This window comes from Fulmarus glacialis, unplaced genomic scaffold (assembly GCF_000690835.1).
Source record: "Fulmarus glacialis isolate BGI_N327 unplaced genomic scaffold, ASM69083v1 scaffold12085, whole genome shotgun sequence".
In the NCBI taxonomy this organism is placed as follows: Eukaryota; Metazoa; Chordata; class Aves; order Procellariiformes; family Procellariidae; genus Fulmarus; species Fulmarus glacialis.
The window spans coordinates 3120-28764 of NW_009211204.1; the positions used below are offsets into that span (position 1 = coordinate 3120).

Here is a 25645-nt window from a genome sequence, read left to right on the forward strand (position 1 = left end):
TGAGGGCTTTGTTGTCTTCACATATTTAGTCTTTGGAGAAATAACTTATCTCATTGGTTCTTCTGATCACCAGTCACGGAAGATTAAAACCTGTTTAGCTTTCCAAAGAGAAATCACTGCATTGCTTAATACCATTGTAGTGAATCTTTTGAAAAGTTTGTCTCCTCTCTGATATACTTGCAAAAGAAAATTTGTTGTGTTTTTCCAGGAAATGGAAGGACTGAGATTTTCAGGAGTCTAGGCTAGAGTTTACTACTCAGATCCATTTTATATCTTTGAAGATCAGCCCTTAAGTGCATAGCTTGTGTGAGGTGATGCTTTTCTTATTTGAACTGACCTATCACTTTCTTTTTCAGAGCCCTCTTGATAGAGCCCAAGCAGCCAAGAACAAAGGAAACAAATATTTTAAAGCAGGAAAATATGAGCAAGCTATTCAGTGTTATACTGAGGCTATCAGCCTGTGCCCTCCTGAGAAAAACCTTGATCTTTCTACCTTCTATCAAAATAGAGCTGCTGCCTATGAACAACTGGTAAGAAATTAAAGATAATTGTATGTTTATTCTAAAAAGTTGCGTTATAAATTGTGTATTTTGTCACTTTTGTCCACTGAAAGATCCCAGGTGGTGATATCTGCTGCCTTCACAACAAGATGCCATTCCTTGCAGCTATTTTTCACTAGCTCATCGTAACTTTTCCACATGTAAATAAAATTATTTTCTGTTAACTATTCTCAGTCTATCTTACGTAATTCTTATGTGTCCCTTTCTTGTTAGACAAGGTTTTAATTTCTTATCCTCTGGAACAATTTTCTTGTATATAAGTTAATTTTGCTTCTCTCTATTAGAGCGTTTCTTTAACTTGGGTGAAAAGGCCAAAAGTTGGGTGAAAGGCCAAATATTTTGGAAGGATGCTACTTCAAAAATTAACCAAAATCCACAGAAATCCTGCTAAAGCTCAAGCCCTAAATTTTGCACACATGGTAGTAACATTTACTTGATAGCTGAGTATACTTGATACTAGTTTTAGAAGTCAACCGGTGGTGTTTATTATGGTATCAATAGATGTCCTTTATCAATTTATTCATCAATAGGTCAAGTTGGTGAGCTGTATAAAGGAGTGGAAAATTGGCTTTGTACAGTCTGAAGTATCAAGTGAGAGACTGTGTGATTAGAGAAACCTAGTCTTGAAAGTTAGAGGAGAGATAAAACAGTTTTTGTCTAATCAAATACTACTTATAACACTAATTCATGCCATAACAAATCCCAAATGTATGTGGTTCCTCTTTTTCAGTTATTAGAAAAGCCTGTTTCAGTAATCAATTTTGCAGATAAATGGATTTTTAGTTCTTAATACCCTTGACCAGCTCTACTCCTACATATTCATTTATCATCCCTTTGTAGTAACATAGCATAGTAAGTTGAAATAACAGATTTTTTTTTTAAAAAGTGTTTTAGCACTTTGTTCAACTTGTTTGTTGGTTTTCATTATGTTTTCATCTTTTTTCTTCTCCAGTCTTTCAGTCCCAATGTTACCTCCTGCAAGCATCTTCGCATAAACTCATCATCTTCTCCCATACGCTTCGTACAAATGTCTGGTTTCGTTTTTCTGTAGGAATTCCTTTTCTGTTTTGTGGCTCTTCTGGTGCAGGTGGCTTCCAGTGGTGCCTGGCAGTTTCTTACTGAGAAACTTGCAGAAATAGAAGCAACCAGGTAGAACCAGAGCCCTGGGAACTGCAGCTACTGTTAGGTGGGCATGACCCTGGAGTTGGTAGTGGAAAGCTAATATAATGCAGCTGAGTAGGGCATCTCTCATTGTGTTGTTTTCTACCCACAGCAAAAATGGACAGAAGTGGCACAAGACTGCACAAAGGCTGTTGAGCTTAATCCTAAATATGTAAAAGCTCTCTTCAGGCGCGCAAAAGCTCATGAGAAGCTAGACAATAAGAAGGAATGTTTAGAAGGTGAGTGTCTCTTGATGTGTATACTTAAAAGTGGAATTAGCTCAGGTGCTTTGGAGAGGATAACTTCTGGGATTGTTTTGTTTTTACTTCTGTAACTACAGTAATACAGAATTATTTATTTAAAACCATTCATAGCTACTGCAAATAGATTTTCTTGTAAAAAGAAACCTTTTCCCGTTTTTCAAGCTGTCATCCCCTCAGATCTGAAATAGCTGCTGAGAAATTGATGTTACTGCAGCCGCTCAAGTTATTCTTTTTCCAGGAAACTCCCTACATTTTAGAACAGAATTCATGTAACATGCTGAATGGATAACGCAGACAAGAGTCGTTCTACTTCCATACAGTAACAAACTTTCTTCCCTGTTTGTTTTAGAGAAATGGTACTACTACAGAAACCAAGGTGGTTTTGCAGGTGGAGATACATAGTCAGAAATAAGAGTATTACAGTCATTTAAATGCATTTGGCAGGCATTAAAGGGAAAACAGCTTCAGTAGCATTTCGTTTCTGTTGTGAAAATTGGAACAGATTTTTTAAAAAATCGTTTTTTATTATTAACGCTGTGTATTTGGCAGAAACTACTGGGTCAAATCCTTCAAAATACTATTCCTAACAGAATACATTTTGAACTGTCAGGAAAATGTGACTGAGAAGCCATGAAAATTAAGGAGTACTATGGGTCAGGTGTGCTGTTTGCACTTTTGAACTAAGGGACACTGTTTGAAAGGATCCATTTAAATTTCATCAGGTGAAATCATTCCTGATGATGTAAGATTAAAAGGCAAATGAAACTTTCAGCTGTGCTCATTATCAAAGAAGGACAGAAAATAAGGCAGTGCTCTGACTGGCAAATTTAACTGTTAAATTAGTTTCATTATGTATAACAGCTAAGAATTAGGTCTACTAAATTAGAAGCTAAATAAGATGTGGAAATTTTATTTATCTATCTATTTATTTATCTGCTGGCAGAATGCCTTTCTGCCCTGTGAGACCATAATGACTAGAAAAGGACTACTTAAGTCATTTAGTGTAGTCCTTTGCAATCACTAATTGACCAACAGCTGCACTTCCAGAGATAAAATCTAAACCTTATGTAGTTGTGATAAACTGACAGGTGATAAAAGCCCCAAGAAAGATCAAGTGTCCCTGCCATAGTAGGATAGCTTTTAAATGTAACTCCTTTTTAATGTTAGTAGCAGTAATGTTTGTAGCAATTATTTTCAACCTTGATCTGTGTTTGATTTTTAGCTTGCGGTTTTTTCAGATCTGAAAATTACCTGCTTTTTCTGAACTATGCCGGTTTTCTAATACAATACTGCTTTTACCTGCCAACCACGTATGGCTAGTAAAATCCCAGGAAGTAGGGTATGTCCATGTAGCGGAGGAAAGCAAAACCAAACAAACCCCAAAAAAACCCACCACCACCAGCAAAAAACCCCCTCCAATGATTCCTGGCAGTATAATTTGGGAAGACGTTGCTGCCTCAACCAAGTTCAGGCGCTAGTTTACAGCTGCCTGCTTTGGGCGAAGCGTGTCTGCTAAGGTGGTATAGAACAGTGTTAGTGCACACTATCTTTCACACCTTTTCTGGGTGTAGCATGTTTTCCCAGGGACTCTGATGTGCTTCTTGACCATGCCAGAGTTGTTGGGGAGTTTCTGTATAAATGATGGCATAATAGTATCTGTAGGGTGTAGAATCACAGAAACTATACTTAAACTCCAGAGTAAGACGCTTGCATTTCAAGTGTATTCAAACAAAACACTGTTTGAATTTCAAGTACAAAGTCTGTTTATCTTTACCGATGTTTAAGTGAAAATTAAATAGGAAAAATCAGTGGTAGTATTACATTAAATAGAGGATCCAGAGAAATAATGATAATGTATCATAAGAGCGCATTTCACACTGCGAAGCATGGTTCAGGCAGCAATGGGTTAAAATTTGCTCTATGTGTGAATGAAAGTGATATGATATGGGCTAGCACTTTAAATAGGCCAGCAGGCTATTTCTCTTAAACTTGCTCCATTCCAAAGTCACAGAGGTGAGCAGAAAAATTTGAGATATAATATGGGAAGATTTCTTAAACTGAGGAAGAAGCGAGATGTGATTGGACTGAATGTGAATTTTAAAAGTAGCAAATTAGGACCAGTCCCAGAAGAGAAGCTATGTTAACACTTTTAATGCGAACATAATATGAACGTAATTACTATCCCCAAAGTTTCAAAATAGTGAAAGCCCCTGCTGGAGGTATACATTTTCACTGTTCATCTAAGTGTGTTTGTCTCTAGATAAAAACATGAAGATACATTTATTTTTATAAATGTAATTTCTTTCATTCACTGTCATGAAGTCCTTTTATCACAAGGAGATCATTTTGGATACAAATTTGTGTCTTGGAAAACATGGTAAATACAGCAAGCTGGAAAGAGAGGCTTTTACCCTTGAAGAGGACGTTTATTAGTTTGACAGTGACTTGTAATAGTGACACATTTTAGTGCACTCCAGCGACTATCAGAATTTGTCTTTAATCTCACTTTTGTATGTTGTTTCCTAGATGTCACTGCAGTCTGCATTTTAGAAGCCTTCCAAAACCAGCAAAGTATGTTATTAGCTGATAAAGTTCTTAAACTTCTTGGAAAAGAAAAGGCCAAAGAGAAATACAAGGTAGGACTTGTGATATTGCTGACAAATTCTGATTTCACCTGACTGGTTGTTGAAATGTTGATTGTTAGCATTCTGGCAATTGTTGTAAGCCAGTCACTGTCTTCATCTGCTGAAGTGTAAGAATCGACATGAACCGTTTTGTACAAAGCTGCTATTGTATCGATGTTTTCCTCTGGGACCTGTACAAACTTTTTGAAACCTCAGTAGGGAAGACAGGCTTATTTCTAACAATTGTTTCCCTTTAATAATCAAATTTATTGTGACATTCAGGAGACACCTAAGTTGGTGTGCTGCCTTACATGGGGCTTTTCTGGACTTGCAACGTAATGGAAACAGGGTATGTTGGAACAGCAGTAGCCAAATGTTCAGTTGCACATCAGGTGGTTGAGTTAGGTATGTGTGTTGAGATAGGAAGGTTTATAAATAATAATTGAAAATGTGTAAATATGTTGGTTCCATATGTAATGAATGGCTTAAAATGAGAAGAATGATGATTGAGGCCTTTTTCCCCAGGTTATTCTTGGTTTTATAAATAGAAATTTCAAGCAGGAAAGATTAAGTTGACAGCAGAATTCCTGCATTTTAGAAAGTGGCAAAATAATACTGTTTTAAGGTTGGGGGTTTTTTTAAATTAAAAAAAAGAAGAAGAAAAGCAAAAAAGCATTGCTTAAGAAAAAATGATGCAGTGTGAAGTCACATCTTTTTATTAGTGGTCAGACTTCCTGATTCTGTCTTGAGAAATTCGCCTTCATCTAACTACCACGATTACTTGTGACACTCAGTTGCAGGCTGTTTCTGTTCCGTTTCTGTTCCATTTCTGTAAATAGGTGCTCATACTTGTACTCTTCTGTTTTGGCACTTAGATGTCTTTGTGTCAATGTTTGGAAACTGCAGAAAAGAGAACTATGGAAGTATAGGGGTAGCCAGGAGCAGTCATTTCAAGTGGCTGTAGGTTTACAAAAAAGTTGGGCCAAGTATTAAAACGTTCTCACTTGTTATTAAAACATTCTTGCTTTGTTTTTTGTGGCGATGGTTGAAGTACAGAAATCCAGATTGGTTTTGAGATGCTGAATTTCTTTCCTATAGAAACTCACATACATGTGTGATGTTGAGGTAACAAAAATGAATTGTGCTGTTAGTGTGGTGGTGGTAGCATCATAAAATAGGTGTGCTTCAAATAGGCAGTATTACAATAGAACTTAATAGAGAAATTCAGAAGAGTGCATTCACACTTTTCTTGCAGGAGAAATTGAGTTGTGATTCTTGTGTGCAGTGTTGATTTTGAGCAAGAAATATTTTTCGGCTGTAGAAAGGATTTTGTACCTCAGAGGTGTTACTTCTGGGACTTCAAGTAAAATGTGTGGTATCTGGGCCAAGCTCCACATAGTATTAGGATATTGCCTCATTAGTCTTCACTGTAACAATAGACAGCAGCTTCTCTTGGACAAATTGGAGAAAAGGGCAAATTGCCATTCAGAATATCCTTGAATTTAGGCTCATGCTTAAACTGCCAGCTTGCATTTTTCACCCAATTTATGTGCACACATACTGCTTTAGTACATCTACCCAATGTCTTTTGATATCCTAAGAATCCTCATTTCTAGCCACACATGCAGAAAGATACTATCTCCCTCCTCTCTTTAATATCTTCACTTTATTTCTACTGGTGATGGGTATTGTGTTGTGATCTGAAGCTTAAATAATCCCTGAATGTCAAACTGTCAAATCAAAAATATCAGACTATCAAATGAGATAGCAGAAAGTCATACATTGGTTCTTTCATGAATGAATTTTTTTATAGTCACATTTGTTTATCCATTTCCATATTTACCATCTGATCTTACCGTCTAATTACTTGAAATTACATTTCTCTGTTTCAGAATCGTGAGCCTCTGATGCCCTCACCACAGTTCATTAAATCCTACTTCAGTTCTTTCACAGATGATATAATCTCCCAACCTTTGCTTAAGGGTGAGAAATCAGATGAAGATAAGGATAAGGAGGGAGAGGCTTCTGAAGTAAAAGAAAAGTGAGTGTACAGTACAGTTGGGTATTGTTTGGTATTGGAATCTAGTTTTCAGTGATTCTGACATTCTGCTGAGTGTAACTTGCTGTTGTTTTTATAGTACTTGGCATGGGAAATCCTGTGGTAAATGAAATGAGATCACTATTAAAAACGAAACTTTTATGAAAGCTGACTGGCTAGTTCCAAACTGTAGGTGGCTTTGATCCACTAAACAGAGGAAGGACAATGAGATTGGGAAGATATGCTGAATATTTACTACAGTATCATAGTAAATCTTAGGAGATGGGAGGACTGGAGAGTGCTGAATGATGCTTCTGGAGAAAGGAATATTTTATACTGAAGGAGAGTTTTCAAGGAAGAGAGCAAATTAGTCTTTGGATTGTAAAGGAGAAGACAAGCTAGGAAAAGGGTCTTTGTTAATGCAAACTATGAATTTACAGCAACTGAGGCTGAAAGGGTGTTTTATCTTTCTGGAATCAAATCGCACATAAATGAGAGGTTTGTTCTGACAAAGAAAAGCTTGAGCTTTTTCTTTTTTTTGAGTGGAGCTTGAGCACTACATGAACGGTGCTTTAACTTACTATGCTGCTTTCCAGTTTATTTTTGGAAGATATCAGTGCTGTCATTATGGAAACCATTGCAAACAGCGTTAGGAATTTTTTTTTTTTAAAGTAAGATAGAATGTCCTGATCTATGGACAGATTCACTGAATCCAGGACACTTAGCTGAGGACAAAGCAGTGCGTACTGTAATTTTTGCTGTGAAATCCTTTCTTCCACGTATAAACTGCATATTGCTAGGTTTAATATTTTACTTTTCTGACCTGGAATTCCATCCCAGCCCTCTTGTTTTAAGGCAGAGATTATCGCTGTCCTTAATGTGAAAAAAAAATTTCAAGAGACAAATGAAGCTCAAGTTCAAGAGCTTTAAAACATTTTTCTTCTTTATTTCCAATGTAATTTGGCCATTCTTTGTCTAAATTGTTTTCAGTCTGTGATGGCTCTGTCCAGGAATATTTGTAACTTTACTTATTATGCTGGTGTTGTAATTGAGTATAGCAAAAGTTAGTATTTGTTATGATTTAATGAAAAATCTGAATTGAAATTGCAGTGTTCAGTGAATGTATATATACAACTGTTCCTACATCATTTACAGCTCTGGCTATTTGAGAGCAAAACAATATATGGAAGAAGAGAACTATGACAAAATTATCAGTGAAAGCACAAAAGAAATTGAAGCAAAGGGAAAATACATGGCCGAAGCTTTGCTTCTGCGAGCTACTTTCTACTTACTTATTGGCAATGCAAATGCTGCCAAACCAGACCTAGATCAGGTCATCAGCATGGAAGATGCAAATGTGAAGGTAAGAATCTGTCACAGCTGGATTGTAGTTTGGGTTGAGAAAATGTAGAAGTTAGATGATAAACTTGCAGTGTAGTTCAAGAAATTGTTTTTCCAAGTTTTCAGATACTTTAATGGGAGCGTTCTGGTTTATTTACTGTTCTATCTTCTTATTCCTGACAAACTGTTTTTTCAAAGGCTTGTTGATTTTTGAGACAGCTATGCTAAGTAGTACAAACTAAAGAACAGAGGAAGTTTAATGAATTGGAGGCTTATCCAGTCTGAAAAATCAGTCCATAGATAAGAGAAAAACATTAATTGGACTTGCATATTGAACTGCTTCAAAAAATGCTGATGTATTTGTAAGCGTAGGGAACCTGTCTTATAAAGGATTTTTGGGGGGTTGGAAATCCACTGAGATGGAAGCATAGGCTGACATATTTGAAATTAAGCAAGGGAGTTGATTCATTTAGAGTCAATATAAAGTTTATTCCTGCTTAGAATGAATGAAATCTGTCAGTGGAAGAAACCAGTCAAATGAAAAATTTACTGTAATTGTAACAAAGCCTTAAATCTGGAGGAATGTTGGAGTGGCTGATGCTTCTTTGAACTTTTTTTACAGCTCCGAGCTAATGCTTTGATCAAACGAGGAAGTATGTATATGCAGCAGCAGCAACCTGTGCTGTCCACTCAAGACTTTAACATGGCTGCTGATATTGATCCTCAGAATGCAGATGTTTACCACCATCGAGGACAAGTAAGAAACATTAGAGATTTTGTCCCAATACTTGAATATTTCAGTATATACTAAAAGAAAAATAAAGATCAGTACGTCATCAGAGATACTTTATACTGTTTGTGGCAGAAAAACATGAACTCCTAATTTGGAACTGTTGTGGAATAAACACGCAGTCTAATTTGCAGGTTTGGGTCAGGCAGAAGCAGTTTATTTCTGTAGCTATAGGAAAGAACACAGAGCGACAGAGGTTCAGCCCTCTATCAATATGAACTCTGACTTAAAAGTACTAGGGCTTATATACATTTACAGCAGATATAAACTGCTCTGTGAAGGGGCCTGATATGGCAGAGCAGCATCTGCATAGAAGGAAGCTTTGTTACAGCGGATGTAACGTGTGTTCCTGATAACTCAGCATCTGCAGCACTGTGGCCTAGACTTGCATCTGTTCAGCTCATCCCTTTCTGGCTTGTGACGCTGCTGTGTCCTTGACTAATTTCTAGACCTAAGGAGGCCTGCTTCCACAGAATTGTAATATAAAAGGTGCTGGAAGAAGAAAGGAAACACTACCATGTGCAGATATGCTAAGTCATATTCGTAAGGAAGACTTCCACGGATCAAGTGCCTCTCTCCATGAATTCCGTTAGATCTCTGTAGTGCTCAGAAATAAGAATGGTGTTATGTATTGATTGAAGGGAATGAAAGTTTTCTGCAGATTGAAAATTAGTATTTGACAGTAGCTTCACAGTAAAGTAAGAGAATGATGAAGTGAGCTCCACTTTTGTGGAGGAATGAGACTGTAAAAAAAAAAAAAAAAAAAAAAAGAAAAGTTGAAATGCAAGCTGGCAAAGCCAAAATGTTTCGACATCCAAATAGTCCACAGGCATTAACTACAGCGAGGCAAAGTGACTTGAGAAAATACGGCATAGTTTTGGAGACTGGACATAATGCTAAAGCAGTAATGGCAACAGTCTAACATACAAGCATTCTCAATCCCTACACATGGACATTGCCTTTTTGTGTATGAAGCCAAAGTTTCGCTGGTGGCTTTGTTATTTTATGGCAGTGATTTTTAGTTATGGGTTTTGTAGGTTTCTAGGCAGTTCTAAAACTGACCTGGAGATGATACGAGTAACTGACGCTAATTGAATTATCACTTAAGTGTCTGAAGCACAGATTAAATACAGAAATAGGATTTTCTTTCATTCTGGCTAGCTGAAAATCCTGCTTGACCAAATTGAAGAGGCTGTGGAAGACTTTGATGAATGTATCCGATTGCGACCTGATTCTGCCTTGGCTCAAGCACAGAAATGTTTTGCTCTGGTAGGTAACATGCTGGTGTGCTTTTTCTTTTTAAAGAGTTCTGGAAAACATATTGTGTTTCTCTGTTTTAATCCAATTTAATGGAAAAGTAGGGCAACAAACATCTCTATCTTTTTAATAATAAGGTAAAGAAATAATGCAACAGTTTCTTCAGTTGGAGTAAGGTGTTCATTGTTCAAACAGTAGGTCATCTTTTCTGTTTTGTGGTAGAGGAACACAAATCTTCACTCTAATTGTATCACATAAAATTGATTTAAGTAAAGCTTTAATGTTGTAGAAAATGGTCATCTTCAAGAAATTGGAAACAAACTATTTCAAGCTAGTACAATGCCTCTGCATGCAGGAATCTTTTGAGGACAGCTTTGCATGGTGTGAACAAGGAAGAATTCTAGGCTTGGAATTTCTAGGCTTTTGAAATAGAGGGAGGCTATTGGCAACTATCAGGCCTTATGGCTTCCTTCTTTCACTCTTTCTCCTCTCCAAGTCCACTCTACAGAGACTTGGACACATGGTAGGTTCCTAAAAACAGATTTGGTAGGATGTACAGACACGTCACCTTCTGGAACTTGTAATTGTTATGATGCATCCATCTCTTGGGGAAGTGGGTAGAGGTCTGATGAGCCTTTTTTTTTTTTGTGGTGTTGTTTCATTTTTTTCCTTTTTTTTTTCCTTTTTCTTTCTTGAATAGTATCGCCAAGCTTATACAGGAAATAATCCTTTGCCTGTGCAAGTAGCCATGAAAGGCTTTGAAGATGTCATTAAAAAATTTCCAAAGTGTGCTGAAGGCTATGCGCTCTATGCTCAGGTACATTTTTCTCTCTCTTAAGGAAAATGCTGCATTCTCTTGCACCTTTTATTTTGGATAACATACATTTCTTCAAATAATATATGAAGATTTTTGAGAATAAGTTCTGAGATAACACATGCTGTCTTTAATAAGCTACCTGAATTTGTTGGTATGGGTGTTCTGGGGTAGAGGAAGTAGAAGGGGAATTGGTGGAGCAGAATATAAGTGATGAGAGTCAACGGTGGTTATTAGGAGACAGAGATCTGGCATACACTTCCCCTTGAATTCCTGCATGTGTGTGGCATCTTACTTGATGGATGTCAGGGATTCTGTAGGTAATTTGGGAGTTAAATGTGTGGGACTAGGGTAACAGTTCCATTCTGCTATAAATTACATGTACTGGTCAAACAGAATTTAGTACAGATGTTCAGAGTACACTTGTAACAGAGACTGTAATTTCTTCTCTAAGAAAACCTACTTCTGGTTCTAGTATGAAGCATGAGATGTTCTGATTTTAAGTAGGTAGGCAATATGGATGCATTTCTTTTGAAAGAAGTATATTTGAAAAAGGAAGAAGTTGAGACTTGCAGGTACAGACTTTTAGAATGGTTTTTACTTGCAGTAAAAAAACTTACTTAGCATGTTGCTTGTGAATCTCCCATTACAGATCGTACTGTGGTCAGTAATTTGTGCACTTAAAGCCTAGCAGCTTTCTTCTAAAAAGCCTCAATTTTGAAACTTAACTGTGGTAACTGATGTGCCTGGCCTGCTCTGTGATAAGAGAGCTATATCCAATCTCACATCGTCAATATGGTTTTAATTAGAATTAGCCTAGCACAGAGTGCATGTTTTGGTTGCGTATTGACATATAGGTTTCTTTTTTGATGCAGGCACTAACTGATCAACAGCAGTTTGGCAAGGCTGATGAAATGTATGATAAATGCATTGACCTTGAGCCAGACAATGCCACTACATATGTTCATAAAGGGTATGTATTGAGTTCGCGATCCTTTTGGTCAAGGGCAGTTGGGATATTTAGATGAATCAACCTGAATTGAATGTTTGTGTTTAGAAGTTTAGCCAGGAGAAATAACTTTGTGAAAACATCTTAATGCTGTTAAATGTATTTATACAGTTTCTCTTGACTAAACTGTAAATATGTTTCAGGAAAGTTTCATTAGTGTTCATTCCTAATTGAGTATCTACTTGAAGTAATCTGACTTTTACTTTAGCACTATCTTAATTTCAACTTTGTGCTGAAGTTTTCTCTTTCGTAAAACAACTTATAACAAATCTTCTTGGGAGGAATTTACCCTTCTTTAGAGTCATTAAACTGGTAACATGGCTTATTGAAAGTGACTCTCACATACATGGTTTTAAAAGTCATGAAGTTACTGTCTACCCTGCATTAGGATTTAAACAGATTTGGGATTTTTTTTTTTTTTTTTTTTTTTTTGCTGCTTATGTGATCAGGATTTTGGGAGGAGTATGTGAAGTTTGTTCTAAATTTTCTTTCTCTTCTAGTTTACTTCAGCTCCAGTGGAAGCAAGATTTAGACAAAGGATTAGAACTCATAAGCAAGGCCATTGAAATTGATAACAAATGTGATTTTGCATATGAAACCATGGGAACGATTGAAGTGCAAAGGTAATGTTGAATTGCAGTGTTGAGAGTTCTTAGTTACTTTTGAAATTACAGTAGTCCTTTTGATTTCCTTATGGATCTTCAGTCTTTCTTAAGGTCTTCTCCCCCGTGCTGTGCAAGGCTAGCTCTTACCCAAAGTCCTGATTTCTGTTCTGTAACTCTTAGGTAAAGCCTTCCTTTCTCTATGGCATAATTCTGCTTTATGATCTGACAAGTTCCCGTGTTCACCAATTTCATACTTACTGGACAACATGCAGATGAGTCTGCGTATGTTTAAATACATCCCTTCTGCATTTAAAGTGACTTCCTTAATCATTACTAGGCTTCCTGTGTATCTAATGTAGTCCTTAAACATATCTTAGTGGACCATTTGTACTGAGAATCCTGAGCTATACTCTCAAGCCTGATGATTTGGGTTTAATTCCAACAGGACTGCAGTTCGCAAGTTCACAGGGCAAAGAGGAAAGACTAATGCACTATTCTGTAACAGTGTATTGTATTACAATTGTGCAAAAGTTTGGGGTGTAGCTGAGAGTGTAGTTGAGTCCTTTTTTTACATGTCTAGCCATCAAAAGGACAGACAATAAAACTGTTGCCATGAGAAATTTTGCAAGCATTTCCTATTTAAATAATGTGAGCTCTTGTGTGTACTAGTTTTCCTCTTAAGTATACGAACTCTTTTCAAGGGAGATGAGAGTTCATTTAGTTGTCCCAGCATTATCTTCGTAGTAAACTTGGTGTCCTGTGGAGAACATTTTATCCCCCGCTACCACCCGTGGGGGCTTTCAAGAGGAAGGCTGTTTAACAGCTGTCCTAGTTGCTTAGGCTTGGTAACAGCTTCTCTCAGTTTGCTCATCATCATTGCAAGTTCTCGTGGCAGTTCCTCCCGAAGTCCTTTTAAGCTGTTAGTAGAGGAGAGTGCAAGTTCTGAAGGAAAAAAGATGCTGTAGAGATGAAAAGGTTGCTTTGCCAGTCTTAATTGGACTACATTTTGGTTTATTTCAGAGGTAATCTGGATAAAGCCATTGAAATGTTCAACAAAGCTATCAACCTGGCCAAATCTGAAATGGAGATGGCCCACCTCTACTCACTCTGTGATGCTGCCTATGCCCAGACAGAAGTTGCAAAGAAGTATGGATTGAAACCACCAACACTGTAAAGACACGAGGAGGAAATGACCTTCTAAAGTGAAGTTGCCCACTTCAGCCAGCCCTAAAGACGCTGTTGCAGACCATGTTGAATGGTGGAACTTAGTTTTTTCCCGTTCGTGGTGTTGTCATTTGCTGCATCTGTTAAATGTTTAGGTGTTGTGGGAGTGGTTGTTCAAGGAAGTATGCAGTGTTGCATCTTGTTCCTTCTGCAGCAGAAACCTTAAAGCGTGTTAAGGGAATTAAAGTTGCAGGGGAACAAAAGGAAGCTATTTTGGCCATGCAAATAAAAACTTCACACTGGTTCATTTTGGGTGATTATGTTGTGGGCGATTTTTGCTTTATCAAACAATATTACAGCATGTGGGGGTTTTTCCTGTTGATTTTAAAGGTAATACTAGTCAGTGCTGTAAAATAGGTTTCTTTTTTATATGCAATTAATCCTTGAGGGTTGATTTTAATTTTGCAAAAAGGAAAAAATTAATTTTCAAACTGTTTAATAATAGAGGGTTTTTTTAAGTCAGTAGATACAGAGAATCCCTGTAAATATATGCAAGCATGCACAATCTTCCCTTAAAGCCCCTCCCACCCTCTGCATAACTTACTTAGAAATAGTCCTGTGGCAGCTATTAGGGAATTAATTTGATAGTCCTTATCCTCACCCCAGAAAGCCCTAGCGTACTGTATAGGAGAGCTAGTAAAAAGGTTGGTTGGGGAAAGAGGTCAGGTAACACTGCTTCAGTGTAGGTTTTACTGGAAGAAAGGCCATGTTCTTGCGCAGCAGTCCTTACTGGAATGTCACAGGAAATTGTTCTGGAGGGTTCAGAGGGACTTTCAAGAAGAGAAAGCACTGCTGGGAGTAGAGCTGCCAAAGTAAGGTCATGCTTGCATATAATCTTTGTAATCTCTGATGCTCTTGCTTAAATGTAACAGCTAACAGACCATCTAAATTCTCTTCAGTCTCTAGAGACTGCTATGTTCTGATCTGCTCCTTGTAATAGCCCCTTTGCAGGATTAAGTGAGATAAGGAACAAAGCATAGGCTAAAACTTCAAATAATGGATTTAGAATCTGTACTGGTTTCCTTGTTCTTTAGACCCTGTCTTGTTCGAGAGTACAGGTATTGTAGAAAGGAAGCAACTGTTCTGCAAATAGCAGACTGGCAAATTATTAAATACTAGTATAAACCATCTTCCTCTAGCTAGGAACTTCACAGAGGGCTCTCTTGCTTTGGGTTGATCTTTCTGGTATGGAAGTCCATCAGTCCGTCTTGCCTCTCCCTGGATTGATGTGGCTGGATAAACCTCAAGCAAATAGTTAACTGATGTAGCTTAATTTATGACACGCTGATTTGGGCTTCTTTCTATCCTGAAATCATAGATTTGCTTGTGCTGAATTGTCTAATGTATTTCATCTTTTAAAGGAATGAACCATGCTATGGTCAAACTGTCTTGTTCTCTAGTTGTGCCACCATATAGCAGCAGCTTGTATTTTCAACTTGACCTTCCTTTCTCCCAGCAACTACCGTTGAGAGTTCAAATGGTGGAGAGTAAACATAAAGATTTAATCATTCTATTTTAGCTAGCTCAGTAAGTGATCTGAAATCATAGTGTCGGTGTAGAATTGAGGGCGTTGGAAGGTACTGGTACAGCTTCTAAGGGCACTGCGCATAACAAGTGTCAAATGTCTTCTGGAACTTCTGATCTCTGCATCAATTACCTGAGAACAAAAATATGCCAGACTGACTGATGTGTCCTGTTCTCCTGAGGAGTTTTTGTTCGCATGGCCTTACTTACATTGGCATTTTCTCCTCTTCACCCTACCTGTACCCCATTCCTTACCCCACCCAATCAATTAAGGGAAAAAAAGCACGTGCTGTCGAATACTAGCATTCCAAATCATCACAGACTTTTGCCTGTTCTTGAACTAGTTTGGAAACTGCACTGAAAGGATGCATTGTCTGTAATTTTTTTTTTTTTGTAAATGACATATCACCTGTAAACTGAAAAAATAAATATTACCTTCAAGTATCTCTCTCTGACATGTATAAGAACAGGTTTTGATGAAAGCGTTCTCTGCCGTGGTGCTCTCTGTGCTTATTTGAGGTTGCTCTGAATCTAGGAAGAACTAATAATGACTGACTCCCTGTCATCTTCTCTCATTTCAACCTTTAAGAAAAAATGAGGAGACATGGAATTAACAAGTCTTATCTCCGGTTGCTTCCATCACCCACAGAGGTATGATCTTGAGAGCTGAAGATTACAGGGGAAAGGAAATCCAGCCAGGAAAGCTGGGAGTCTGAGTAGCTGACACTCTGTTAATGTGTGTATGCAGGTGCATCCCTTCAGTGATTTTTTTTTTTTTTAAATGACTGATATAGTTGAGGTTATGCTTTAAGCCAGGTGTGCATGTGAACTTTGAGAAAAACTTTCTTTAGTAGGGATTGAGAGCTGAAGTGAAACAAGTATTACTGCTATTTAAAATAATAAATGTTGAAATAACGTAGGAAGCTAATACTGAAGACTTGGGTAAACCTGGTGTGTCCTAGAGACTCTGGCAAGTTGCTTCTACACATAGTTGTCTTGCATCTTAATTCTGATCATGTAAAATCCCTGTTGTTCATGTTAGAGACAAGTTTGCCAAAATGGAGATTAGAAGTTGTGACTTGAATTACTAGGATCTAATTGCAGATTGAAAGTGAAGAGGGAACTAACATATACTAAGGAGCTGTACTGTAACTTATTCTGGAACTATTGAGAGCAGCTTAGATGCAGCTCTAACCAGGCTTCCCAGCTGCAGTGGTAATAACACTGTCTAATACAACAGGCATTACTGTGCTTTCTGCCATTTCTTTAAAAAGAATTTAAATTCTTGCAGGCTGAAATTCTGGAGATATTTCAGGGCTGTTACTGGCTGGTTTTCTATACTTACAGAATACTGGTGCATATGTATATATGGATACTTAAAGTGCCTGTTTTCTACCAACACAGAGAGTGCGTCTTGACTGCTTTAAGTATTATCTAGCTGAGGACTCATTGTGTACTTTTTTCATCAAACCCCCCCAGAAATTCACAGTCCCGTTTGTATCAATTCTGAGTGGATTGCACTGGAGACCCCTAAAACATCCTACTAAAATAAGGGCTTAGAAGTTGTCCTGACAGACTGAAGAGGACTGTGCTCATGTCACTTCTTCAGCTGAGTGCACCAAAGTAGCTTACTACAGGTTTGCATCTGTTCCCTCCATTTGGGATTCGAGGGGAGGAGGGTCCAGGCCACGGGTTCTGTTGTCTGTTGCAGACTGCACTTTGCATTTTTAAAATTAAGTGGTCAGCCCATGAGAATCCTGCACTACTTTAATCCTCTGAAGGTAGTACTTAGTTCCTGCTCTGCTGCATGTTAAACTAGTGTAGGGAGGGGAGGGAAAGACAGATGGAGTAGAGAAATGGATGTATAATAGTTGCTATGATTTAGAAGTTGGAGCCCAGTGATGGCCATCATGGATGCCGATTGTTGAGTATGTGGGAGGCACTAATCTGATGCAGGAGACTTGACTCAAATGGTAAATTGTTAATTTTTTTATATTTATTTTTTAACAAATAAATCTTCATTTCACCTTATGCTCTGTGGCTTGTTTCTTAAGAGTTCTAGTACAGTATGTACAATAAAATGCAGTGAAAAGTACACACCAGAACATGCCTGCTGAAATAGACAATGCCACTGAGTGGAATGGTGTGACCTGTTTTTTGAGGGGAAAGATGCCTCAGGGTTTGGCTTAATTTAACCATTAATTTTCCTCTGCAAAACACACAGCTAGCTCATTCCAGAGAAGCCAAAAGAACATTTAAAAAAAGAAAAAAAAGTCAAGTGAGCAGCTGTGGGAAGAGGAGGATGGCCAAACACAAATAAAAAGGTAAGGTGGTTTTGGGGGAAACTGGTGGTTAGCTAGAGCAAGACAAAACCTTCTCTCCCTCCTCCTGTTTTTGTATTTGGAAATCTCCTTTAGCCTTACTGCTTTATCATTTTTGCTGCTGGAAAACTAAAAGCCTAGGAGGAAAGGCTGGATAGTTATAGTTGCTTCTTTTTTTCATCCCAAGGAGAAAAAAAAAAAAAGCCGTTTGCAAATGCTTATCTTTTTACATTAGAAGTACCAAGGTGTCTTCCTTCTAAGAGAAAAAAAAAAAAACACCAACAAAACTACAACATGCTAGGCTGGTTTTAAGTATTTTAAAGCCATCTGTTAGTCTCTTCAGCAAAAGCAATGAAGGAGTGTTTCCCACGCAGCTGATGGGAGCTGGCCTTTGGTAGCAATAACGCATTTAAACCTCGAGCAATGCTAGTACCTGTCTTCTGGAAGACTGCGGGCAGAAAGGCTTAATCAGCACAACAAGTTTTCTAACCCTTTTGACTGACTCCTCTCAAGCTTTTCAGGTGAAGACTGCCAGGCAGCAGAATTAAAGCCCATTCAGACATTATATTAAGGAAGCAGTATATAGAGCAAAGGTGTGGTGATACGACTTGCTCTAACAAAACAGTAACCTGCATCACTTCAGCAATAAACAGGAATTGCAATAAGGAGAATTTAATACATACATATTCCAGGCAAGACACATGAACCAAAACCTGTTACAGATTCTTCTGTAGTGATAGTTCTGTCTGGCAGCTTCTTGCATTGTCCCCAAGTAGTACAGAGCAGAATTTGGCCTGTTTTGCTTAGTGTGTTAAATTCTAAGCTTTCCAAGTCAGAACTTGGGCATTCAAGGACCTTTGTTAAGGCACATACAACTGAGAAGGACAGAGGTGGAAGAATCATGCTTCTAGATTATCTGATAATTCACTGAAAAATTCGTAACACCAAAGCCAACTTCAGAGGATTTCCAGAGAGAGCAAGGTTCCCATTTTTATGTTTTACAAAAAAGCCCCAAAACATTGCGATGCATAAAAAGCAATGTTAACTACTACTGTGTTGAACTGATTTCACCTCCATCTTTATCCTAGCTGTAAAATACTATAAAATACTGAAGTATGAGAGGAAATATAAAACTTGTATTTGAATCAATTTTAGAATTACACCACCAAGTTGTTTGTTTGTTTGAATTAACTGGCACATTTAGCAGTAGATTGTGGAGCAACTAGTAGGGGAATCCTTGCGAAGATGAAAGCAGCAGCCATTGTGCCAACTGAACCTTCTCTATTCACCCAGCTTCACTTTTTCATCTCTACGCCATAGAGATCGCAACGCTTCTGGCTTAAAATAGGTATTTGTTGACGTATTTCTGCGAGTTTCTTCAGATCTGCAGGGGAGGAAGAGCGAGCTATGAGAACAGCAGTCAAAAAGGAAAGCTCCTGACTTGCGCTGAGGTAAGGCAGGGAAAAGAGCAGCTTCCATGGAGAATGAGTCTGTAGGGCACTGCAACTGGGCAGCCAGGGCTGAAGGAAGCCTCAACTTTGCCCTTTCCTAAGGTGGCAGCTTCATCATAAGTATGGAAGAGTATAGCGAAGTGCTGCTTGTTCTTGCTTGAATCTAGCAAAGGTGGAGAAGGGACAGGAACACTGCATCATCTGTAATTGCGTGTGCAAGCCCACAGACTTAAAAAACTGTCTCTCCTTAGTCTCATGACCTGTACTCAAGAAAGAAATCAGGAAAAAAAAGACTTTATCTTACCTATATCTGTGTATATAACTGTTTCCTCAGCCCCAGCTTTGGCTATGACTTCACCCCTGCAAAATTAAGCACATTTGTTCACAGCATTAACACAGAGGTCTCAAGGCACCAGTCCAGTTGCTGCTGTTTGTACAAAAGGGAGTTCCGACCCTTGATGTCTACAGCTGTAAAGACAGGGCTGTCCTAAAAATAGCATCATAATTCATAACTCTAGCATGACAGAAATGGCTTTCAGGCTTTATATGTGGCACATCTTATATGTGACATAAGTATGTTTCCAAAGATCAAGAATCCTCATAAGAGCAACTGTGAGAACCAGAGCATGTGAGCATGCAGTATACCTCAAGGGGAAAGAAACAACTTCACCAGGGACAGCCATATATGGCAAAGACTAACACTTTCTCCTTTCAGATCCTGCTGGCTTTTAATAGGAGTATACTTTTACTCTGCATGAGCTACTGAACATTATCTATCATGTCTCCCACTAGGTGTTCTGTCACTGCTTTCATCATGTAAAATCAAAAGATGAAGACATAGATAAAGCTGTTCTTACTTTGCAATCATCTGGAAGAGAGCAATCAGTGGATTTATTTTAAAGAAAAATAACTGCCTGAAGATTTGGTCACTTTTACCTCCTGTGCACCTGCGCTGCTTCTGCTTAAGTCAGAATATGTCTCTTATCTAGCTGAAGACATTCATCTTGTTCTTCCTTATGTCAAAGCAGTGTGGTTCTTTGAGGAAATTAAATAGTTTTGTGTAAGCTGTTTAAAATGGTTCAGTTCTGCACAGAAAATTACCATAATGCATAGGACATCATGGACTGAACTTCAGCGACAAGTTGAAAAGGTCAGCAGCTTAACTAATGCTAAATACTAGTACTAAGTAGCTTCTTTGCTACCAAAAAGAATACATACTGTTAAACCAGTTTTAGTTTCTTTCTTGTTTTTCAGTCAGACAGTTTTAAAGGATGATTTTGAGAACGTAGGCTTAAGCGTCAGGTGCTTTTTACCAAGAACTTATGACATTTTTAAGAGTAGATGGAAATGTGGAACTGAAATGTGACTGTCAAGTAAAACATTTTTTAAGCAAGAAAAGGTGGGTTTGTTTTTTTTTCTGAACTCACCATGGATTTACTACAGTGCTGTGTCCCCAGGCAACATAGGATGCTTTTTCATCTCTAGCAGGAGATACGGTAGCTACGTAGACTTGATTATCAACAGCTCTGTGTTCACAGAAAGATGAGGGAAGTGGGGGGGAAGTGAGTAGATTTTTTTTTTTTTAATACCACCAATTAACTAAGCAGAAGAGAAAGAATTCACTCTGAAGGGCAAGCTATATATCCTCCTAAGGACTAGCCAAAATTGTAAATGATACAAAGGTCAGAGAAAGCAGAACCTGGAAAGAGAAGTCTCTAGCACCTGCTCCAGAGTTAGCGTGTAGAATGAATTACGCGTTCATTCAGTATGCAGCAAAGTTGATTGAAGCTGACCAAATGAATAAATAATACTGCATTCAGGAATCTCAGGGTCTATTTCTATCTGTAATTAGAGCAGTTTGCAAATGGTTATTGGCTCTTCTGTCTAGCAGTTTGCGTGTGAAGGGTGCTTACAGAGCCTTGGGGAAAAGGTCCTTGAAAGGGTGTAACTGCAGAGGGGCTGGCAGGAGCGAAGGGTAAGCATTTCCTGCTTTTCTCCTTGACAGCAAAATCATTTTGGTGTCCCATGCAAGGCTTGAGGAATGGTGCAGCTCCAATGGCAGAGTGGCCCTGCAGCACCACTTCTGATGCATAGTGTCATTTGGAACACAAGAACAGTTCAGTTCCACATGCTCAAACTCCCTCTGGAACAGGAGGATAAGCTGTTACTTTGTTCTTACCGTCCTCTTTGTAGCAGTTCCCAATGAGCTGGTCCTGTTGTCAGATTAAAAGCCCCTGGATATATCAGCAGCTGGCAACCTTTGTTAAGATAAAATTAGAACCCAACCATCATTAAGGGGAAGATGGTTTACCCTAGAGTGGCCTTTCACATTGAGACTCAAGGCGAGGTCTCTTTCAGTACTTCCCGACCTCTGCCCAAAATGGAACCAAACAGAGCCTGTCCATGCATGACACAGGTCATTACTGACATCAGCAAAGCCCTGTGAAGCATTACCAAGTGTGGGGATACACCCATCTCCATCACTCCATCAGCAAATGCGTATCAGGAAATGATTGTTACTTTACTCAAGAAGAACAGACACTCATTTGAATAACAAAGTCTTGGCCACAAGATGCATTTTGTGTTACTGGGCAAGGATCAGAGGGCCTGATCACACCGACTGCCCAGTACGTACCACCCTGAAACGGCCCTGCATAGTTCAGGCCTCAGGGCTAACCATGCTCCATTAGGTGACCCAGACTCACCTTTCTGTCCATAGATTTGAGCCATCTCAGCAAATCTGATATCATAGCAGATGCCCAGGCCCACTTTACAGTATGCTGTTCTCAAAACACAAGAGACAACAATCACAACGCTATCACAAGTACACAAAAGCAATCACAAGACTCGCTGTAACCATCCTGCCAGCTGTTCTTTTATATGTCTCACAGTAACAAGAGGAGCTATATTTAAATGTGTATCCTTATCTGTAATAAGCATTGGCTGTTTGTGGGGGAGAATTCATGTTTCATGATGAGAGGAAGACTGTGAGAAGCAGTCTTATCTACCCTTTAGAAACAGCCATTTCCACAAAATCATGTTATATCAGGTCTTCATGTAATGTATTCATGTCTGATTTGGCTGCAGGTTTTTCAATTATTTTCTTTTCAAGAAAAGAAAGCACTCGCTGCTCTTCATGGACTAAAGAAACTACAGTCATGTACTTTTTTACAGCATGCACATTGCAAGGAGGAAAAAGTGACCATGGGAGATGAGACTCTTTGGAGAGCTCAGTAAACAGGACATGTTAATTTTTGAACACTGGAGGGGGGAGTAGGTGTCTTGCTTTTTTATCTGATGTGGTTGATTCAAGAATGTTGGAATGGGATTTACAGTTAATTGTCTCCATTATTATATCATCCTCACATGAAACAACGTGCCAGTGTAGCTGTTTGCTACATACATTCTTTTCCAAGCCGTGTTTTATAAGAACCACCTTAAAGACGTAACTGCTACAAAAAAATACAGTAAATTCTCTTTAACAAATCAATAGGACCACTATTTATTAAGGGAAGTGCCATGATGTATGCTTCAACCCTTTCTACTCCTCTGTCCTTTTGCAATCACATTGCCTTTTTGAAAGTTTCAGAAGTGACCCACACACTTGGAACAAACTTAAAGTATATTTGCCATGGTTGTCAAATGCCTAATATAAATTTGATAGTCTAAAAATCTATTGCTGGGGAGAAGGAGGGGGAAGAGAACTCCAGAATGACCATAGTGTTATTGTGGTAGAGCTCCTTAAAGAGAAGGCTTGTCTTATACTCACGAGTATCAAACATGGAGAAACTATTCCCTGGACTCAGTGTTTCAGACTCTTTGAACTGTATCTTCCCAGGAATATTAATGTCAAACAAATGAACCTGTAATTACAGTATGATTAATAAAAATTAGTAACAATTTCTCTGCTTGGTATTTGAGCCTATTGAGCATTATTAGGCACGTGTTTTCTAGTTACCGTTATCTAGACTACTCTTTCGTCAGGATCCCAACTAAACATTGCTTAAGATTGTGAGATGTCCTAAAGATGATTTAAAGCAGTTTTCTTCTTTCCAGAAATATACACGTCTAAAGTTATTTGGGGAAAAAAAAAAAAAGACTGGCCATTTTAAACAACACATATAATCCCTATGACCCAAGTGATGCACATATCAAATGTTTATATTGCTTACCAAACAGAATGCCCTGTCCCTTCTCTCCTTCTGCAGTAATAGAGAGTAGTTAAAAACAGCTAAAAATATAACAATTAATTTGTAGTATGGCTCTATATCTTCTTCATGGAAAGAATCCCTGAAAAATAGCTAGGTATCTTGACCTAATGAGTAATTTTGCAAAAGAAAGGATACATATAAAATGTCTTGAGTTTGTCAGGATGATTTGAAAGCATGTTAAAGTAGGTGATGTTTTCCTCTCTGAGTCCCATTCTTGCAAAACTTCTCCAGAAAATACCTTCACCAAGTCATAAAGTTCCCATGACTTCAGCTATGCGGATGCCTCTTAGCCCCTGCAGACAGTCTTTATCCCTCCCTTGCAATGGAAGATTCTGTTCCTGACCACAGCCTCCTAATAATACAGCTGTTTCTATATTATTATTCATTCATATTTACACAGTACAAGCCTGCACTCATTCTACAAACAACTACCAGGCTTGCAGACTGGTGTAGTATGATAAATGGAAGGCAACGTAGTACTTCGAAAGTGATCTAATAGTGTAGCTAAGTGTAGAATCAGTTATCAGAATAAATGAATACCTGCACCCCAGAGGTATTTTGCACCACCTCATTTGTTCCAAGTAACCTTGCATTCTCTTTGTTTTTCCTTGAAAGAAGCAAGCTGTTGGTCACCTAAGGAATGATACCTGTATGCACAGTCAGATTATCAGAAACTACACTCTACAGTTATGAATAGGAGGTAGTTTCTCAGAAGGCACAAAGCAATGTCCAGGTGGAAGACGACAGTAAGCAAGCATCTATCACAAACAGCAGACACAGCTTAACTATGGAACTTGGACTACGGTTGTCTGCACTAATCATATATATAGCACACAAAGTATGTAAAGAACAGTATTTATAGCAACAGAAGGACTAAATCCATTGGGAACCTGAGGGAAAATCCTGATACCACTTATGTGGCACTATGTTTTAGACCTAGACCAAGGTACACAGATGAGTTGGATCAGGATTTACTCTTTACCACAGTTTTCCCAGCATCTGGGAAAAGCCAATTATGCCTTCTTTTGTCATCCTTATCCAGAACAAATTTATGACCACCTTTGGGAGGGGTGTTTACATGGACCAAATAAAAATTACATGCAATTTTACTGACAGTACACAGCTTATTATTAATGCAAGATTCTACTAATTCACATCACCTTTAGGCACAGATGAAATAATTTGTGCAACACTGCTGAGAAACCTTTGAATAACAATATTCAGCCATCTTACCTTCCTATGCTTTGCCAACATAGCACCATCAGGCCCAAAGACAGTACAGGTATTATACAGCTTTCCACCATCCTCTTCTGGAATGGATCCTTTGTAAAGGCGAGAACAAGGATTTCCTCCACTGTATTATATGGAATTTTGATCCAATGGCACTAATAGACATTGCCCATTTTTCCCTCAATGAGATGGTCACTAAGAGTAAACTACCTCCGACAAGATATATGCTGCACTCCTTTGCAACTTCTGAGAGCTTTTGTGTCGATTCCCCAGGGATCTTCTCTGCATACTCCTTAAAGTATTGGGTTCCATATGGAGAATTAAAACATTCCTAGAATTAGAAAAAAAAAAAAAAAAGAATTTAAGATCTCCAGTAACACCACTGCAAGAAGACGTACTTGACCTTTCAAACTCCTCTCTATCAATGTTCTCATACAATCTTTAGTTACAGGAGTTTAGTTTACAGGAGCTCAATAAGCAAATCAGAAAATATCAGGAGGCCAGAGAGACCTCAACAATTAGAGAAAATGCAGTGGGTGGGGTTGGTGTGAACACGTGCCAAACAGAACATGAGCTAGGAATATCATGCAAGCTGCAAGTAACAAGGCTAGCACATTTAACAGTATAGACTTAGCAAGATCACAAGAGATGTTCTCATCAGAACAATGAGCAAGTTCCACCTAGCTCATTTGACAAGTTACAAGCTAAATAGATCCTCTCAAAACTGTGAAATGCTCATGCTCGTCCACAGCCCATGATTTCTTCATTTTTAAAAGGACCTTTGCAAAAGCATGCCTTTCTCAAAATTACTTATTCTTTTGCTAAAACAATCCTTTAAACACCATTTCCTCACAACTGAACAGTGTCTTCTGTCCTAGGCTCTAGTTAAAGATTTGCTACCCCTCAGAACCAGGCATGTAATCTTTAGACAATAAGATTAACAGAGCAGTTTAGATGCCTAAACTAGGTCGCTAGCAGTGTTTGAGATGCCTAAGATATCCAGAACTTTTACTCTGCATTATATTTGCCAGCTCTGTGAGGATGTGAGACACCCGCCCCAACACTTTTTTGTCCCCTAAAGGAGTACAGCTGAAGGCCACAGATAGGCTATCAAACCGTACTAGCACCCACTTTCCGGCAAGTGATTCCCAGCCCAAGCATCTGCCTTGATTGTTACCTTTGCTCACTGGAAGTTGTAAAAAGACACCCCCCACCCCCCACC

At 38.4% G+C, this 25645-nt stretch overlaps 2 protein-coding genes across 2 annotated transcripts; one reads left to right on the top strand and one right to left on the bottom strand.

The window, feature by feature from the left end:
• Positions 1–356: 356 nt before the first annotated feature.
• On the top strand, positions 357–13928 carry TOMM70A (translocase of outer mitochondrial membrane 70 homolog A (S. cerevisiae); the record flags this gene model as incomplete). The annotated part of the gene is made up of 11 exons (XM_009577443.1): positions 357–530; positions 1834–1960; positions 4511–4620; positions 6501–6649; positions 7802–8009; positions 8610–8744; positions 9939–10046; positions 10735–10851; positions 11724–11821; positions 12358–12480; positions 13483–13928. Coding segments are annotated over 11 exons (1503 nt in total), but the record flags the coding sequence as incomplete, so codon positions are not given.
• Positions 13929–18606: 4678 nt separating this feature from the next.
• NIT2 (nitrilase family, member 2) lies at positions 18607–24754 on the bottom strand (the record flags this gene model as incomplete). Its single annotated transcript, XM_009577444.1, has 8 exons — positions 18607–18915; positions 19287–19342; positions 20410–20508; positions 21162–21240; positions 21688–21762; positions 22752–22845; positions 24427–24515; positions 24634–24754. Coding segments are annotated over 8 exons (702 nt in total), but the record flags the coding sequence as incomplete, so codon positions are not given.
• Positions 24755–25645: the final 891 nt, after the last annotated feature.